The sequence below is a fragment of the Erinaceus europaeus genome, chromosome 20, assembly GCF_950295315.1.
Source record: "Erinaceus europaeus chromosome 20, mEriEur2.1, whole genome shotgun sequence".
In the NCBI taxonomy this organism is placed as follows: domain Eukaryota; kingdom Metazoa; phylum Chordata; class Mammalia; order Eulipotyphla; family Erinaceidae; genus Erinaceus; species Erinaceus europaeus.
Window position 1 is genome coordinate 52,963,960 of NC_080181.1, and position 20,132 is coordinate 52,984,091.

At 46.8% G+C, this 20,132-nt stretch overlaps 1 protein-coding gene across 10 annotated transcripts in view; it reads left to right on the forward strand.

Annotated features, from left to right (window-relative positions):
* AKAP13 (A-kinase anchoring protein 13) overlaps nucleotides 1-20,132 on the forward strand; it is a 323,919-nt gene that overhangs the window by 103,162 nt on the left and 200,625 nt on the right. For all 10 annotated transcript variants that reach the window (XR_009546608.1, XM_060179361.1, XM_060179364.1 and 7 more), the window contains exon 3: nucleotides 10,053-10,200. Coding sequence is in view for 9 of the 10 variants with exons in the window: in XM_060179361.1 (XP_060035344.1) it covers nucleotides 10,053-10,200 (148 nt within the window). In the remaining variant the exon portion in view is untranslated. The remainder of the gene's footprint in view (nucleotides 1-10,052; nucleotides 10,201-20,132) is intronic.

Consider the following 20,132-nt stretch of genomic DNA (forward strand, 5'->3'; position numbering starts at 1 on the left):
AACCCACCTCCTGGGGGTTGGACGGTGTAGTGCAGTGGGTTAAGCGCATATGGTGCTAAGCGCAAGGACAGGAGCAGGGATCCAGGTTTGAACCCCCAGCCCCCCGCCTGCAGGGGGGGTCTCTTCACAAGAGGTAAAGTAGATCTGTAGGTGTCATATTTCTCTTCTTCTCTGTCTTCCTCTCCCCTCTCGATTTCTCTGTCCTATCCAACAGTGACAGCAGCAGCAGCAGCAGCAGCAGCAACAGCAATAATAACAGCACCGATAACAAGGGGAAGAAATGGCTTCCGTGAGCAGTGGATTTGTAGTGCAGGCAGGCACTGAGCCCCAGCAATAACATTGGAGGCAAAACAAACAAACAAAAACCCACCCACCTCCTTTATTTTGACAGGCAGAAAGCACATAACTGTTCCCTTGTGTGACTTCTTACATGTTCTGTGCTAACAATCTGTGTTTACAGCTGTGTTTACAGCTCCCCTCCCACCCCCACCCCCCTTTTTTTTTTTTTGCTTAGAGAGGACAGGGCATGCCTGGAACTGAATACCTTTCATGTAAGGTGACTGAGATACTCTCCTTAACTTTGTGAAGCACAGGTTGTTGATGCAACTAGACAACTGGGAAGAGGTGAAGCAGGGCTTTGAATGCAAAACTCTGCCCTGATCTCTGCAAATCAGCATGACTTTACTCGCAGTTCCTCTTTTGACCTTGTAACTTAAAGCCTGATTTTTCCTTCATATCCCCATCTCGGGGTGGTCTCTTCTACCGAATTTCATTTGCTCCTCTTCTCAAATGTGAGACATAGATCCTATAAATATTGTTCTGCCATGGCAGCATTTGTCATGTGGGGTGGTATGGACTGACTGACAGCCAGGTTGTCCTAGAACACAGGCCTTTGGAGCTGCATCGGCACCAGGAGGAACTTGTTACAGATTTGAATTTTCAGACCCCACCTCAGGCCTACTTATTGATTAAAAATAAAACACTTAAAATATAGGTGGGGTCCTATAAATAAATCACTTTTAATAAGAACTTAAGCTGATTCTGATGTACCCTAGAGTTTAAGCATGACCCAAAGGAACAAAGCGGATGGCTTGAATTCATGGGAGCGCTTTGGGCAGACCCATCACTGGGAGGTGACTCTGTACACATACCTCTCCCCACATCCACTATCTCTGTGTTGTTGTTTTTTTAACCAGAGCACTGATCAGCCCTGGCTTATGGTGGTACAGGGGATTGAACCTGGGACTTGGGAGCCTCATGTATGAGGCAGAGATTTCCAAGGCTAGGTCTTGGAGAAAATGATTGAGATTATTTCCCAAAGCAACACCAACGACCACTAAACATTAGGCTGACTATCTCTTACCAGGAAGTAGGAGTGAATTTGAGCTAAGCCAGTTACAAGATAGTTTTTTTCCTTGGTCAGCACTGGGGTTTCACTGCTCCAGGCTGACTTTTTGGGATAGATACAGAGATAGAGAGGCGGAGAGGAGTGGTCCAGGAGGTGGGGCAGGGGCAGAGGCAGGGGCAGTGGATAAAGATTTGGACTCTCAAGCATGAGGTCCTGAGTTCAGTCCCTAGCAGCACATGTACCAGAGAGCTATCTGGTTCTTGTCCCTCTCCCTCTCCCTCTCCCTCTCCCTCTCCCTCTCCCTCTCCCTCTCCCTCTCCCTCTCCCTCTCCCTCTCCCTCTCCCCCTCCCCCTCCCCCTCCCCTTCCCCCTCCCCTTCCCCCTCCCCTTCCCCTCCCCCTCCCTCCCTCTCCCTCTCCCATGAGTAAATCAAATCTTAAAGAAAAAAAGAAAGGAGGGGGCCGGGTGGTAGCACAATAGGTTAAGCGCACATGGCGCGAAGCGCATGGACTGGAGAAAGGATCCCAGTTTAAGCCCCTGGCTCCCCACCTGCAGGGGAGTCACTTCACAGGCGGTGAAGCAGGTCTGCAGGTGTCTGTCTTTCTCTCCCCCTCTGTCTTCCCCTCCTCTCTCGGTTTCTCTTTGTCCTATCCAACAACAACAATAATAACAACAACAAAAACAACAATGGTAAAACAACAAGGACAACAAAAGGAAAAAATGGCTTCCAGGAGCAGTGGATTCATAATGTAGGCATCGAGCCCTAGCAATAACCCTGGAGACAAAAAAAAAATTTTTTTTTAAACTAAAGAAAAAAGAGAGAGAGGCAAAAAGAGAGGCAGAGAGAAAAAAAAGACACTACAGCAATGAAGCTTTCCTCAGTGTGGTAGGGAGCTGGCTGGAACCTGGTCCTTACCCATAACAGAGCAAGTGAGCTGTCTTGCCAGCCCACACCATTTGTATGTCCTTTCAGGATTTCTCATGAGTTCTTCCTTGTTGAGTGGTGAGGGATTAAAGCCAGATCTGTTTTGCACTTACTTAGCAGAGCAGGCCAAGAAGCAAATGGAACTGATAAGCCTTTCAGGGTCTGGAGTGAGGTTGGAGATGGCTTCTGGAATTGCATAACCTCAAGACCACCTTTTGGGGTTTTAGAACTCCCAGGTCTCAGTCCCCAGCTGAGCTGGGGGGCAGGGAGCAGGCTTCAGATACAGAAGTCTCTCTATCTGGCCTGCAACCATGTGCCGCTCCTCCTCTCTCAAACCCAGTAAACCTACTCCCAGCACATGCACGAAGAAAACTGCTCATCATCGTTCAGGATTCAGGAGCCCTTCACTCCTCCCTTCACGCCACAGGCTTTATTAGACTCTGCCAACCCTTGAAGCAAGCACACTTGTGCTCACACCTGCCTGTCCCCATGTGCTCCGCCACGCGCATCTTAGTACAGACTGCATGTGCGGGCCTTCACTGCTCTCTTTGTAACTTGTCACAGCACTTTGTCCACGAAATAGCCACTTGGTGTTTTTGATGAGCTAAGATTACAGCTGTCTTTCGGGAAGGGTCTTTGCCCCATGAATGAATGACTACACATGTCTGATGAGATGAGACTTTTCTTTGAGTGAGATTTATGACCCCAAAGGGAAAGGCCACTGGAGATCATCTGTCAAGAGATGAAGCCACACTGAGAGCTTTGTGACCTTGGAACTAGTCCCGGAAATGTCACTTGGCTTTGATCACTGAGATGAGACCTCTAGGAAAACTTGGGACGATGGGCGGTGAAATGAGGAATCCAGCTTCAGCCCACATAGTTCCAGTCCTTTTCCTTCTTGCATTGCATGTGCATGATTTCCTTGGAGCTATTTTCCTTCTTCCTACCAGAGTCTCTTTTTCATTGGCCTGACAAACCCTTGAGTTAAGAGAACTTGTGTTCTTATTTTACAGCTGAGGAGAACTGGGACAGCAAAGTTTCTCTTTGGAAGTTCTAGAATAAACCTGAAGAATAAAGATTTTTCTTGCCCTCCTTTGAATGTGCTGCACCATTTGTCTCAGCTAAGGCTGGTAGCTAGACTTCTAAAATCTGCCTCGTAGTCCATAGTCTGTAACCCAGATATCCATAAACAGCTCCATCCTAACAGAACATTGGAAACATATTTATGGCAGCACCGTAGGACTCTGTCAGGATGTAGAAGTCATTTTTTCCCCCTGCAAGGTGTACAGTTCAGTTATTGATCACATGCACCTTTGGCACTTGTTCCCCAGTCTCCCTACACATTTCTCCTCCTTCATGCTGTTTCCTCTCGTGTGTGGACTGAAACTTAGAGATTCCTGCCCTTAAGTGTAGGACGTGGTGTCTGTATCGGCAGAGCTTGTCTGGCTACTGGATTTTGACCTGGAAGGAGCTGCCGGCCCCTGTCCCCCCTCGCAGCCCCCCACTCAGCTCTGTTTGGACTAGCGCTGACCCTGTGCCTTGCACAGCCTCTGGCAGCCAGGAGGGAATTCTCAGCTGTCTGTTTTGTCCACAGAAGGAAATGTGAGTTTTATCTTTCTCCTTGGGCAGTGGTACATGCCTTTTTTGGTCCATGGGCCCACCAGTCTCATTGCGGGCTCATTTTCTACCACGCCCGTCATCTTCTTGCACTAGTCCAAGGCCAGGGGAAGTAAGTGCTTATAACCCACCCTCATGAACACAGGTTCCTTCTCTGCCGCCCCTGCCTCCCTCAGCTCATCAGCTTTGGCTACCACTGCCTTCTTGGTCCTAACTCGTCTGGTAAGTGAGTCGTAAGCAGCATGACTGGAAGCCACTGCAAGTGTATGTGTGTGTGTGTGTGTGTGTGTGTGTGAGTGTGTCCGTCCTCCAGTCAGCACTCCACAGAGCCCTGTGATCCTTGCTCCATCTACAGCTGTGATCGTGTGCTGCCCAGACCTTGCTAAGCCTCACAGGTAAAAGAGGAGCAGTGTGCTGGGACGCCTGCACAGACATCTGCTTGGAGCTGCGTTGCTGTCTCTCCATCTGCCTTCACGAGCACGTGCGAGCCGCGTAGTGGCAGCGATACGTGCGGCCTGCGTTGAAGTGGGGCCCCAGGGAGCCTCCACAGGTTACCACCATGCGCTAGGTCCCACACCGATGTGCTCACTCAGCCACCCCACATCCCCCTGACGTAAGCAGTCAGACTCCTTGCTTTAAAGAAGAGGAGATGGGTCCCAGGGCCTCCCACCACTTGCTGAGGCACAAGGGAGGTGGAGCCCCTGAGGGCCTTGCTGTCTGGAAGCTCTTCCTGTGGGTTGTCACTTTGGGGTATCTGCTCGTCCTGTGCTCGTGGGGGGAGGGGGCTGCAGAATAGCCTGCGGAATAGGAAACTGAAGGATTGCAGGTCAAGACAATGACAGGTGAGTTTGGTGAGTAAGAAGGGGAGCGTCATGGACAGACATGGCCTTCCATGATGACCCCGTGAAGCTTGGTGCAGGCATCACACTGACTGCTGGGCTGCAGCCCCAGAGTCTGCATCTGGAGGTTATGATTTCACCACTTCTGGCAGATGCTCCCACGGCCTCTCGGGTGAGAGACACCACGGTGCCACTGTCCTTTACATGGTGCTAGCACGTGGTGGTGGGGAATCAAGCCCAACCCGAGTCCTCGACCGTGGAGAAGTATGCACTCTACTTGGTGCGCTGTCTCCTGACCCCTTAGTAGAAATGTGCTTTTTAGTAAGTGTCTGGGAGAGTTGGCTGGTCTGGAACAGCACATGCAGGGTTCCTAGGGAGAAAAGGCAGGTGTGGGTGTGCATGCCTGCCCCAGAGCTGTGCAGCTGTGGGGACCTTGGCGTCCTCAGCCTTGGCACAGTTGAACGCTCCCTACCTGCAGTGGAGTGCTGCTGAGAGAACTGGGCCTGGCTTCAGTGATGGCGACAGTGCCTGGCTTTCAGTGACTCCTCGCTGAGTGCTCCTTTGAGAGGTGCTTCGTGTATGTCACTTTCTCGCCAGCAGGAGGTGTTCTTGTCCCCACATGTATGGTCCTGGCACAGTCAGTATGCCTGGCTGTCCCTGTCCTGGTGGCAGAAGACAGGACAGGGCGTGTGCACTGCGCCCTGGGCAGATTCTCCTAAAGCTCCTCATCTCTCTTTAGAACTCTGACACTTGAAGAGGAAACTTGGAAAAAAAAACCTGGATATTTATGTGAAATGGTTTTGCCATTGATGCTGGGTAAGAAAAATATGACTTTGCCTGAAAGGATAGCATTTTTCTTAGGGCTTTTATGAATCTTAGGTACTGTATATTTTAATATCCACATAGCTATTTATTATTAATTAGAAAGTGCTACCAGCTTTAATTTTTACCTTAATGGGTCGGCAAAATAGCTTTATTGGTATTTTTTATTTAGTAATTATTTATTGTTTTTTAATTTGATAGGACAGAGAGAAATTGAGAGGAGAAGGGGAGACAGAGAGAGAGAGACACCTCCAGCACTGCTTCATTATCCATGATGGTTCCCACCCTCCTCAGGTGGGTAGTGGGGGCTTGAACCCAGGATCTTGCACATGATAACCTGGGTGCTCCATCACCTGGCCACCAAAATAGCTTCACGGGGTGGCGTGCCTGTTTTGCCCTGCATGTGCCCTAGGACTGAGCCCAGCCCTCAGCCCCGGCTCTCATCACCTCACCTCTAGCTTTGTCACTTTCTTTCTTTTTTTTTTTTAATTATCTTTATGTATGTATTGGATAGAGACAGCTAGAAATCGAGAGGCAAGGGGGTGATAGAGAAGGTGAGAGTCAGAGAGACACCTGCAGCCCTGCTTCACCACTTGCAAAGCTTTCCCCCTGCAGATGGGGACTGGGGGCTTGAACTCTGGTCTTTGTGCACTGTAACATGTGCTCTCAACCAGGTGTGCCGCCACCCGGCCCCACTTTGTCACTTTCTATCAAGGTTAATAAAGTTCTTACATTTCCTGTACTTAACCCACATAGCTGGTCCTTCTCACTAAGGGAAATCTGGTTAAGTATTGAGCTATTTATAATTTTTCTAGCAGTTTCAGAATTGTGAAACCTTTGTGAGAGAGAGAGAAGCTGACTTTTTTTTTTAAAGCCACCCCAATACTCTGAGACCAATTTAGCTTCGCTTAACAAGAACAGAGAGGCAGGGTTCAAGCAAACAATAAAAAACAAAGGACCCCACTCTCATACTTTTAGAAATTTTGAACAACAAACTAAAGCAAAAATTACATTGAAACAAATAATTCCTGCACTGTAGTAAATTTAAAAGCCCTTTTCTTTTTTGCAGAACACTTCCTGTTAAGGGGCCACAGATGAAGTGATTTCTAAACTTGTAATTTAACTCCTTTTCCAACAGAAATGTCTAGATTTCTCTGTTGACCAGGGAGGATCCTCTTTAAAACTACTCCTGGAGAACTCAGCTGGGTTCAGCAGCACCCCCTGCTGGTTCAACTTGTGCATGTATCTTATTGCCACAAAATTGTGAAGCTGGAAGACAAGCATGAAATTCGATTATCTTTACTAGTAATCCTTAAAAGTTTTGTCTTACTATTAGGAAGAGGGATGCTTTTGCTGAAATACAGACACAAGTTATTACGAAAAAAAGGCACGTTGAGGGATCTTACTGACCCATACTTCCTCTGGCAAAAGATGAGCCCGACTGAATAAAAAGTACCTTTAAACGTCAAGTCAAATCATTAGATAATTTTGGCATTGAAATAAAGAACAGTCTGAATACATGGAATGAGTTTATGCCAGAAGTCATAGTTGTTGCTGGATTTCTGTTGGGGCAGGTTTTTTTTTGTTTGTTTGTTTTGTTTTTTGCCTCCAGGGTTATATTGTTGGGGCTGGGTGCCTGCACTAGGAATCCACTGCTCCTGGAGGCCATTTTTCCCATTTTGTTGCCCTTGTTGTCGTCATTGTCATTATTATTGTTGCTATTGTTGGATAGGACAGAGAGAAATGGAGAGAGGAGGGGAAGACAGGGGGAGAGAAAGATAGGCACCTGCAGACCTGCTGCACCGCCTGTGAAGCAGCCCTTCTGCAGGTGGGGAGCCGGGGGCCTCAAACCGGGATCCCTATGCTGGTCCTTGTGCTTCGTGCCCTGTGCATTTAACCCACTGTGCCCGACCCCCGAGGAAGCTTTTTTAAAGGGAAGCTTCAGGTGGACTTCTGTTCCTGTACATGCTAAGTACCTCAATACCTCACAGTGGCTGTTCTCTCTGCCGTGAATGTTCCCATTTTTTCCCCCTGAAAATACAACCATCAACTCTCACGAGCCCATGCAAGCCAGCTCTGGCACACCAGTGCAGTGGTCACACTGCCTCGACAGGCTACTTTCACGTACCATGTGGCTGGCTGACTGTCTTCTTACCTGACACATCAGTGCTGGTCCATCTCCTACCAAACCTCCCTCATAACTTCCTGTCTCACACTCCCACAGCTTCCCTTTTCCCAGCCTTGTTCCTGCCTCTCAGTCACACTGTAATCACCTCCTCCCACCCCCTCAAATGCCTTTCATTCCCTCCCTAATCAAACAACTACTCTGCAGTTAAAGGTCTCAGACACAGCTCAAGTCTGGGGTGCAGAGAGAGTCCCGGAAAGAAGTGAGGTCTCGTGGAAAGGAAATCTTTGATCTAGAAAAGGAAGGTCTCTTTTTGGAATTCCAGTTTGAAAATCTAAGTGGGTATACCCTGGGCTGAGGAGTTGGCTTAGTGGTAGAGCAGAGGACTTGCAGGCTTGGGGCTCTGAGTTTAATCCCTGGCACGGCACATGCCAGATTGGTGCTCTGGTTCTCTCATATATATATAGATGATATAGTTCACTAATCTGAGCTCTGAAGACTGAAACTTTTCTACTTCGGCTAATGGTTCTAGTGGTGTTTCAGTACTCATATCCTGTGTGCTGCAGACATTTTAACTGCTTGCAGTTAGCCATACCAGAGGACAGTAAACATTTTACTAGTCGTTGCTTCTCTACATATTTCAAAGAAAGTCTACAGTATAGTTCTCAGTTGTGATTATTCGGTTTGACCCGCTGTGCTAGCCTGTGTGCTCGAGACTTTGGAATTTTCTGCTTGAACACTCAGGGTGAGTCACAGCTTATTTGTTGTCCTTTCTGACTTGTAAGCTGTGTTCAGCAGAGCTGAGCACCTGCTATGCACAGGGCATGAACGCGGCTCTGGGGACAAAGAAAGACACTCCTTGGCCTGGGGAACCACTTAAGACTTCTTTGAGAATTGACCTGTTGGAGCACTTCTGTTATAAGCCTGACTTAATGATTCTTGGCTTTCTCTGCTGTGGTAAACACTGTCTGCTTCTCCAGGATGCCTCTGGGCTTAATGAGTTTGTGGCCACAGAGGACATGCTTTTCTTACAGGCTTTATTGTAGCTAAAGTATAATGGGGGGGGGGGGGAGGTGTGATGAGAATTCTACCCCGTTCACTGCTAAAATGACCTGGCTTTCTCTGAATTGTTGTTCTTCATAGCATGCTGTTATGACTTACAGTACTAAACCTCAGTTCTTTTCAACTTCGGTGCGTACAGAATTGTTTGGTGCTTGGTTACAATGTGTATGACATAATGTTTATGTTTGTGAGAACAGCAATTAGGATTGTACATCACGGAATATATTCAATTTAACTACTCACCTCAGTTCAAGATTAATGTATAAAACCTTCTAGAAGAATATTTACAAATAAAGGACAGAGGTGCCTTTTAAGTAGTTAGGGAGCCATTAATAGTGACATGTATGATTCTAAGGGCTTAATAGAGGGGTGGAGAAAGACACATAGAAACTCTAGATGGTTAGGAAACAGAAATGACTAGCTAACAACCCTCCCTCCTTTCCTAGTAGGTAAGATTTTCATAGACTGGAAGCTGAGTATGTTCTGAGGATTCCCATGCAGTGGCTGTAAGGAGAGATGGTACCTCCATTCATGAAGGAAACCCGGTTTAGAGGATTTAAATAAATTTCTCCTGACTGGGATTGAATCCCAGATCTATCTGCCTGGGACCCAAGCACATCTCTCTCCCATTGCTAGACCAGCTCAGAGGCTTTCTACTTGGCCGTGTCCTATAGAATGTTGTAGAATTGAGGGACTCATGCTGCAGCTAGGCACAGAGGTTTCCCTCCCCTCCCCTCCCCTCCCCTCACCTCCCCTCCCCTCCCCTCCCCTCCTTTATTTCTTTCTTCCACTTCCTTTCTAACGTCAGGGTCATTGCTGAGTCTTTAATGCCTGCAGGACAGCTCCACACTCCTGGTGAACACTTTCTGTTTGTTTTTCTTTTTGATAAAGCATGAGATAGAGAGAAGTAGGGAGCATGAGACAGAGAGGAGAGTTACCTGTAGCACTGCTCTAGTACTCATGTCATCTTCCTCCCTGAAGGTGGGGACCAGGGCCTTGAACCCAGGTCCCCACACTTGGTAACGTGACGTGTATTCTATCAGGCACACCACCACCCCACCCTCAGGAAGTAACTTCAGTATACTTCCCATCCTCTCTGCCTTACTTTAAGATTATCCTGAATTTGTGCCATTCATCAAGGAAATGTGCCCAGCCTGCTCTTGGTAGTCTCCTTATTGGCCTGCCTACTGCTACAGTGCACACTTGGAGGGCAGGGCCTTACATCCAGGTTGCGGACGGCATTGGCATGTTCTGGTGTGAACTTTGATAAATGGAGGCAGGCCCTGCTCACTCAGGATGTTTTCTCCTTTCCAGGGCGATTGTGTGGTCACAGTGCTGCTTGCCGAAGAGGACAAAGTCGAAGATGATGTCGTTTTTTACCTCGTGTTTTCAGGCTCCACCCTCCGTCACTGTGCGAGTACCCGGAAGGTCAGCTCTGACACGCTGGAGACCATCGCTCCCGGTGGGTGTTCTCGTGGGGTCCTCATGGACCCTCATGCTTTCCTGAGCACATGTGGTCCCCGCCTGTGAATGCAGGTGACAAGACTGTCCTCAGATCATTATCTTACATCAAGTATTTCGTGATATCTTTTGTGTAGCTCAAAAGATGAGAACCCAACTTGATTTGATGGCACCATACATTGAAAGTTAAAAATATTGCTGGGGTGCTGAGATGTGGAGAAACTCAGGGCTCCCTTGGAAGCTCACAGCTCTCAGGTAGGAACTGTGGTCTGATTACAAGAGTGGTTGTGAGTATCATCCGGTAGAAGCAGAGGCAAAACACAGAAGAGTGTCCTTTAGCGACTGTGAGGGGCAGACTCCCACAAAGGCTAAACCTTCTTCAAATGAATGAAGTACAGTGGACCCCTAGTCACTGCTACATTTGTGAGTTTGACCAAATTCAGAGGAAAAACACTTGCTTTTTCAAGACCCATCCCAGACTAAATTAGTCATTGCTACCCCCCCTCCCAGGCAATAAAGATTGTCTGCTGAGCTGTGCTGCCCTTGAAAGTGTATTGATTTGTTTTAAGTTGAGCTTTCTTTCCTTCATCAACTTGCTTTAAAGTTAACAACTGATTACTTTTCGTCAGAGTGCAAAAGAGGGAATAGTTAGAGTAATTCCTTCTAAAATTGGTGATGTCTGAAATACTTTCCTTTAGAAGATAATATTTTTTATGGAAACTTTTTTTGTTTGTTGTATTTTTTATTTGATGGCACAGAGAAAAATTGAGAGGGAAAGAGAAGATAGGGAGAGAGGAAGAGAGACACCCACAGTACTGCTTCTCCGCTCATGAAGTTTCTCCCTGCAGGTGGGAGCAGGGTCTTGAACTCAAGTCCTTGTGCACGGTAACATATGCATGCTGAAGCATTTTTTTTAAAAAAAGATTTTTATTTTATTTGCTTGGTTTATTCTTGGTTTATGCCTCTAGGGTTATTGCTGGGGCTCAGTGCCTGCGCTACAAATCTTTTTTTTTTTCTTCTTCTTCCTTTTATGGATAGGACAGAGAGAAATTGAGAGAGGAGGGGAAGATAGGGAGAAAGATAGACACCTGCAGACCTGAATCATTCCCTGTGATGAGACCCCCCTGCAGGTGGGGAGCCGGGGGCTCGAACCAGGATCCTTGCATGAGGACTTACACTTCATACTGTGCACCACCGCCCAGCCCCCAGCAATGTTTTTATGTAACAGCTATTCAATTTTGTGGGAAGTTGATGGTAAAGTGACTTGTTCATGAAGCACTTGGAGTATCTAGTCTTGCCAACATTGAACCAAATCGCTAGGCTCTCACGGAAGCACTAGTTCATATAAACTGACCTCCTATCCTTACTCGTCCAGTGTTGGAAATTTTCAACATTCAGGAACTACAGTTGGGACAGTTGAAAGCTCTGTGTGTGTGTGTGTGTGTGTGTTTCTTGCCTTCAGGGTTATCACTGGGGCTCAGTGCCTGCACTACGAAGCAACTGTTCCCGACAGCCATCTTTTCCATTTTTGTTGTTGGATAGGACAGAGAAACTAAAAGAGAAGGGGGAGAAAAAAAGATAGACTCCTGCAGACATGCTTCACTGCTTGCAAAGCTCCCCCTCCCCACCTGCCCTCAGGTGAGGAGCCTGGGGCTTGAACCGGGATCCTTGCACCGGTCCTTGTGCTTTGTACTATGTGTGTTTAACCCAGTATGCTATCTCCTGCCCCTGGCAGGGCCTGCTGTTAGGATGGGCTGTGCAACTCCTCTCCTCACTTCCACAGCCTGTCAGACTTACCAGAGCTGCAGTCCTGGCTTTGTCCCAGATCCATGTCTCCTGCCCACCACCCCAAAACTCCAGCCCCCAGTCTCTCCCACTGCTTTAAAAAAAAATTGGGGGGGGGTGGTGGTGTTGCACGGTAGCTCAGCAGGCTAAGCTCCCATGGCACAAAGCGCAAGGACTGGCTTAAGGATCCTGGTTCGAGCCCCCCGGTTCCCCACTTGCAGGGGGGGTCACTTCACAAGTGGTGAAGCAGGTCTGCAGGTGTCTGTCTTTCCCCCTTTCTGTCTTTCCCTCCTCTCTCAATTTCTCTTTGTCTTATCCAGCAAGGACAGCAATAATAACAACAACAACGATATACAACAAGGGCAACAAAAGGGAAAAAAAACTTTTTTTAAATTTTATTTTAATCACAGAGGAAGAGAGACTAAGACCAGAGCACTGCTCAGCTCTGGCCTGTGTTGGTACTGGGGATTGAACCTGGGACCTCAGAGCCTCAAGTGGGTTAAGCACACATAGCGCAAAGCGCAAGGACAGGTGTAAGGATCCTGGTTCGAGCCTCTGACTCCCCACCTGCAGGAAGGTCACTTCACAAGTGGTGAAGCAGGTCTGCAGGTGTCTGTCTTTCTCTCTCCTTCTCTGTTTTCCCCCATCTCCATTTCTCTCTGTCCTATCCAACAACAACACATCAGTAACAACTACAACAACAATAAAAAACAAGGGCAACAAAAGGGAAAATAAGTAAATATAAAAATATTAAAAAAAAAAAAAGATGGGGAGTCGGGCTGTAGCGTAGCGGGTTAAGCGCAGGTGGCGCAAAGCACAAGGACCAGCATAAGGATCCCAGTTCGAACCCCGGCTCCCCACCTTCAGGGGAGTCGCTTCACAGGCGGTGAAGCAGGTCTGCAGGTGTCTATCTTTCTCTCCTCCTCTCTGTCTTCCCCTCCTCTCTCCATTTCTTTCTGTCCTATCCAACAACGACAACAACAATAATAACTACAACAATAAAACAACAAGGGCAACAAAAGGGAATAAATAAATAAAATAAATATTAAAAAATATTTTAATATTTTTTAATATATGGTTTTGCAGAACCATTATGCTGTCTCTCATTGTGTTTGGTTCCAGTACCTATATACAGATTGGCACCCCCTCTTTTCCAACTCTGTTCCGCTTTGGGGATGTCCTTTGTGCTGGCTGACTGTGAGTGACCCGGCTTCTTGCCAGCCCGAAAAGGAACTGTGCACTGTGCTGCTTCCTCTAAGCCGATCCCATTCTTGCCCACTTGCTTAGGAGCTGGAGTCCTAGTTCCTGGCTTCTCCTTCATTTCCTAACGGCTCTCCCTTTAAACCACCATCTTGCTTCATTGTTCATATTCTGTAATCCTGCTGACAGGCCTAGACAACTTGTCTGCACTGTCACCTGTCTGGCCTGAACATGCTGTGCCTGATGCACTTGAATTCACTCAGGCTGGGCTGCTAGGAGGTAGCTGGTGTCACCAGAGATGACAGAGGACTGGTAGATCTTGAAGGTCCTGTGTTCAGGCCCGCCAAGTGGAGGACAGTGCAGCAGGCAGCTCTCTGGCTCTGAATCCTCCACATGTCTGCCGAAGGACCGGCAATTCCCGGATGGTGAGTTAGAGACTGTGTAATAAGCAGGGGAGGCTCCCAAGTGGACCCCAGGGCTCTGGCCACCACTGCTGTCACCAGGATCAGCTCAAGCATATGGTGGAGGAGGAGGGGCACTTGGGACAAGTTAGTTTTGAATTTCTTCCTTGTAGCATGAAGTTAATATTCTAGTCAATATTGAAACTTCCTGAAATCTGCCCGTGTGAACTTCTTCGTTTTGCTTTTTTTACTTTCTTCATGTCATCACTCAGTTGTCACCACCATAATGAGCTCTTGCCTCTCTCCCATATAAAACCCTCCAGCTGTTCCCCTCTCCTCACCTCCCACATCCTTGTCTGTCTGTCTTTCTGTCTGTCTGTCTCTCTCTTTCTCTCCCTCCCCATCTCCCCCTCTCCCCCCTGTTTTCTCTACTACAAATGTCAACTTCTATCACACCATCTGACTTACCACCTGCCCACTTTCACAGAAGTCCTAGCCTTGTGAAGGCAAGGGTTTTGGTCTGTGTTAATCACTTCTGTGAGTGTGTGTATGTGCGTGTCTGTGCGTACACACATGCAGTAAGGTTTCATTCTGCTTCTCAGAAGCCACTCTTGGAAGCAAGGTTTTGTATGCACACTTGACACCTTTTCTTTGGAAAAATGCAAAAGGAGACTGCCTTCTCACATCAACTTTGTGGCTTGGGCCATATGGTATTCTATCTGCAGAGTCACCTCTGCTGAGGTCCATACTTCACTCACCCGTGTCCATAGCCTGAGTCCATCTGTGTGAGGAGGGCAGTGTCAGGTGGGTGGGGACAATTCTGGAGAGCAGCCCGTGCTGCCCCATGGCTCCTGCTTGCTGGGTGCACGTGTGGGTCTGTTTGTGGCTGCACCCTGGAGAGAGCTTCTCTGCACTCTGCGCACACACATGGGGCTGCAGCTTCTGTCGCCACGGGAAGAAAAAGCACTTTGTGTGTCGTTCTTGCTTTTAATGTCACATTTCCTGATGTTATTCTTGTCTTTGAGCTCCCTGCCTATTTCACTCATTGCCAGTATTTCTAACATTTAGTTTTTACTAAAACCAGATGATTGATTGACCTTCAGAAGTGAATTCCTTCTTGATGTTAGTCTGTAACCTTTATTAGGGGTGTGTGTGTGTGTGTGTGTGTGTGTGTGTGTGTGTGTGTGTGTGTGATAAAACATTTCTTAATTGCTGCCTCCAATAATCCTTTCTTTGACTTCAGATATTGAGGTAACACTTGCATTCTTCTTTTTCTCCCCCTCCCCCCCCATTTTGCTGCAGTTCTGAGAAGCATACAGTGAATTCTGGGTGTAAGTTTAATTATAAAGAAATTGCAAAGGCTTTCAGAGTCTATCTGTTCTCTGTTCTTGCTTTGCTGCCTTTGAAAAGTTACAGATACTGCTGTAATTTCCCCCCTTTAACAACATACACAAAGGGCAGCGATGCTACCAGGGCCAGGGAGGTGAAGACTTTGGCTTTTGCCCGAAGGACCGTTTGAAAAGAACATTCTTGCTTTTGAAAACAAGCACACCTTTATGCTAATTAAGACTAGATGAGACTAACACATTTTATAAGCAGGTTTCACATTAAAAATACTTAATAGTGGGAGAATGGGGCAATGGCACACCTGGAGGATCACATCCATACCATGTGCAAGGACTCAGGATCGAGCCCCGGGCTCCCCACCCGCAGTGGGGACGCTTCACAAGTGGTGAAGCAGGTCTGCAGTGTCTATCTTTCTCTCACCTTCTCTAATTCCTTCTCCCCCTCAATTTCTCTCTGTTCTGTCCGATAAGCCAGAAAAGGTAAAAAGGAAAAAATGACTGCCTGGAGCAGTGGATTCGTAGTTTCAGCACCCAGCCCCAGCAATAACCCAGGTGGCAAACAGAACAAAATGAACAAAAAAAAAAAGCCCCAAACCTGTAGTAGAGCTGGTTTAAGAATATAATTTGTTGTGAAATAGAACCTGTAATAGAAATAAAAATTTTAATGACAAAAGGTATATATATATATATATATATATATATATATATATACTTTGTAACAAATGAGCATACACTGTCTCCCTAATTTATTTTCTTTTTTTATAATTTTTTTTTAGTTTTTTAAAAATTTATTTATTTATTCCTTTTGTTGCCCTTTGTTGTTTTGTTGTTGTTGTTATTATTGATGTCATTGTTGTTGGACAGGACAGAGAGAAATGGAGAAAGGAGGGGAAGACAGAGAAGGGGAGAGAAAGATAGACACCTGCAGACCTGCTTCACTGCCTGTGAAGTGACTCCCCTGCAGGTGGGGAGCCGGGGGCTCGAACTGGGATCCTTCCGCTGGTCCTTGTGCTTAGCGCCACCTGCGCTTAACCCGCTGCGCTACCGCCCGACTCCCTCCCTAATTTATTTTCATATAAAAGAAATCCAGCTTAAAATCCTATTTTCTTAATCGTGCAGAGAGACCTGCCCCTAGGATAATTTTTCTTGTTTATTTATCCATCAGGGCTATTTCTGTGACTCCTGCCTACATGATTCCAACACTCCTAGCAGTCAGTCAGCCCCCATCCATCTCTCTCTCTCTCTCTCTCTGTCTCTCAATAGAGGGTGAAAGAGAATGAGGCAAAGAGTGAGAGAAAGAAAAAGAAGAAAGACAACCAGTACTGCTCCACTGCTTGGAGATTTCTTCTATGCAAATGCTTTCTTGGGGTAACAGGTCTCAAACCTGAGACCTCATGGTAAAGTGTGCCGTATACCAGGTGAGCTATCACATGCCCCTCTGAATTTCCCACTACTTTAAAGAGAGAGGATAGAGAGACATCATAGACCCACTCCATCATCCGTGGAGCTCCGTGTAATGTCCTTAGTACTTCCATGTGGTGCTGGACTCAACCTAAGGGCCTAGTACATGGTGCTGAATGTGGCCATCTGGGTGAGCCGCCTTCTCACTCTTCCAAATTGGGTCTTAACTAAACAGTGACTTTGCTCTAGAGGTGAAGCTGAGGTCTAAGGGGCCGGATGAATGGCACACCAGGTTGAATACGCACATTGCCATAGGAAGAACCCAGGTTCAATCCCCTGGTCTCCACCTGCAGGGGGAAGCTTCACAAGCAGTGCAACAGTACTGTAGCTGTTTCTGTCTCTCCCTTTCCCTCTCCGCCTCCTTCTTCCACTTTGATTTCTCTCTGTCCAAAATAAAGAATTTTAAAATTCTGTAGGACTAGAAAATAACATAAAGAAATCTGAGTAACCTTGGAAAATAGTTCTTAGGAGTTGAGTTATGAAGCACTGTCTCACTGAACTCATTTTGCTTGGCTGTGGAGCTGGACCACGCAAACTGATTTCTGAATGAAAAACAAGACAGAAGGCTTAGTGGATACTCCTATTTTTGTGAAAACCTTTGGTACAGAATCTCTTAATGTCTTGCAGAGGGAGTGTCGCCCCCACCCGCATGTTTACTATTTACTTAGAGACTTCATCCCAAGAGTTATTGTGTGACAGGAAAACTGAAAACATTGATCCCAAATTGGACTCAGTTCTTTGCACTTATCTTTCCTTTCTCATCAAAGGGAAGATACGATATAAAGTCAGTTTTTCATGAAGGGTACATAAATGACCATGACCGGAGTTGGGCGTTAGCGCAGAGGGTTAAGCGCATGTGGTACGAAGTGCAAGGACTGGCGTAAGGATCACGGTTCGAGCCCCTGGCTTCCCACTTGCAGGGGGGTCACTTCACAGGCGGTGACGCAGGTCTGCAGGTGTCTATCTTTCCCCCTCTCTGTCTTCCCCTCCTCTCTCCATTTCTCTCTGTCCTATCTAACAATGACAACAACAATAACAACAACAACAATAAAACAACGAGGGCAAAAACAAACAAACAAAAAAAACCACATAAATGACCATGACCAAGTGCTGCAACCCAGGTCCCACCAGTGATCTTGTATTTGCATCACATGAAACAAAACTTCCTAACAGTAGATGTCTGGTGGTTGCCAAATGGAACAGCAGCCTTGAAAAGAAGTCGCAGACTTTTAACTGGCTGAAAGAATTAGCCACCCCCACCCCCTATGATTGTATAACAGTCTCTCTGTTCTAAAATGGTCTTTGAACTATTTCAACATACGTGATTTAAAAAAAAAAAAAAAGAATCTTCAGTTACTGTCCCAGTGCTGTTTGGTATATGTGCTGTTTATTTTGGAAAACCCAAGAAGTAGTTGAAGTGTGAAAAATCTGTTGTCTTCTATCCCAGTGAAATGGTATATAGTCCATCACCTTGAAACTACAGACATTGTGCTGGAAGCCTGCTTGCTATGCAGTACGTTGATCCAAGGCATTGATCCACTCTAGTGGGTAAGAATAGACTCTTGGTAGGAAAAGCAAAGCACCTTACTCTTTACAGATAACACATGCTTGTGCAAATGTATACGGTATCTGCATTAAAATCTCTTGGGATGAGGGGTAAATTGAGTAAAATGCTTTAAAAGGCTCTTTTGGGACAGGGGTGGGGCTGGGTAACAGAGCTGTCACCTTAGATTAATAGACCATGCTGCTGTGGATCTGTTTGTTAGCACGAAGGAACCCCTTCCTCCCCAAATGCACATACCCAGATGGTCACACCTGCAGTTTCCCCTCTGCTGACATCTTCCCTCACGTGCCTCACCCACCCACCACACCTGCATCTCAGCCAGCACTCCAGTTACCAGTCATCAGTGAAAAACAGTGTTTTGTGTTTCTGACCTTGACTACTGAGTTAGCCTACCCCTGGGGCAAGGCCCAAGTAGGACTGGGTTGTGCTGGTCCAGGCAGGGCTGGGCTAACCAGCGAGCACTCAGCAGAGTTCCCTTCTGGACCGTGGGAGGAACAAAGTCCCGATTGTTCCACCGCAGCAGAAGAGGCCTGCATGGGATGCGTGCCACTTTTAACTTAGCAGGAAATGAAATCATCCCTGGGTCCTGCTCCACAGCCCTGTTTATGCTGAGCAGCATTTCATTTCCATGGAGACGGGTGCTTCATGCAGTGATAAGGGGCCTGCAGAAAGGCCCGCCCAGGCCCACTGGCTGGAGAAGGTTGTGGAGGTGTTTGTAGGGGCTCAGTGACAGTTAATGCTGTGATTCTCACCCAGGTGTTCTGTGCTCCATTTCTGTTGGTTCTGAATTCTCCCCCCCACTCCACCCCATTCTTTGGTGTCAGAGCACCTGCTCAGAAGCTCTCTGTGGATTATGGGAGATCTGTTTTCCTTTAGTGAGCCAGACAGAAGCGCGTTAATAACTAGGGATGACACGTGCCTGGTTTGCACGCCTGTCATGCCAGTTGCTTCGCGGGATGCCCCATAGTTTGCTAGCAGTCGTGAAGGCTGGTGGTCTCAGTGTGTATGTGAGGAAAACAGGCTTCGAGGTTAAGTGACTTCTCAGGATAACTCAGCCTGTCTGCCAGAGAGGTGGGCTTTCAGTCTGAGTTAAAAAAATTTTTTTAAATTATTTATTCCCTTTTGTTGCCCATGTTGTTATATTGTTGTTATTGATGTCGTCGTTGTTGGATAGGACAGAGAGAAATAGAGAGAGGAGGGGAAGACAGAGAGGGAGAAGAGAAAGACAGACACCTGCAGACCTGCTTCACAGCTTGTGAAGCGACTCCCCTGCAGGTGGGGAGCCGGGGGCTCGAACCGGGATCCTTACACCGGTCGCTGCGCTTTGTACCAACTGTGCTTAACCCGCTGCGCCACCACCTGACTCCCTAGTCTGAGATTTTTGATTCCACAGCTGATGGCTAACAAGCTACAGGACCCCTACACAGATTACTCAGTTGGAAATAGGCCTCCCACCCCAGAGGGTTCTTTTTTTTTTTCCTTTTTTCTTTTTCTATAATTAAACTAGACCTGGTCATGGGATGAACTCAGAAAACAATTTAAACACTGGAGTTAAAATTTAGGCCTTGGGGTGTGTGTGTGTGTGTGTGTGTGTGTGTGTGTGTGTGTGTGTGTTTTAAATTATTTCCCTTCTTCCACTCTGTATGCCCTCTTGAGGTAGCTTTCTTCAAAAGGTCAGTAAATTTTTAGAACTTCCCTTTGGAGAAAAAAAAAAGACCTGTGATTTTTAAGTTTTTTTCCACCTTTGTTTCTAGAAAATTGATTAGAAGGAAAAGCACCATAGAACTATATTCTAGAACTATATTCTAGCTTGTACTGCAGCTCCCATCTTCATGAAAAAAATCAGTTATGTGTGAACAAACTATTGTATTTCACTGTCAACTCTAAATCATTAATCCCCCATAAAGAGATTAAAAAAAAGAAAATACAAAATCCGATTGTGGTGACTGACTGGAGCTGGGTGTGAGTCCCACCTTGTCTTCGGACTGTTGACAGGGGCGTGGTAGCAGCCTGTGCTTTTGATGCACAAAGGGGCCATTGGGCTCAGGGTCCCTGCGGACAGTCTCTCCAGATCTGATTTGTGGCAGTGAGAGGTTTTATGGTGTTGTGCGGTGAGTGTGTTGTTATTACTAGGTCCGTGTTTTGTAATCTTTGGTTTTAAAAAAACGTTGACTTT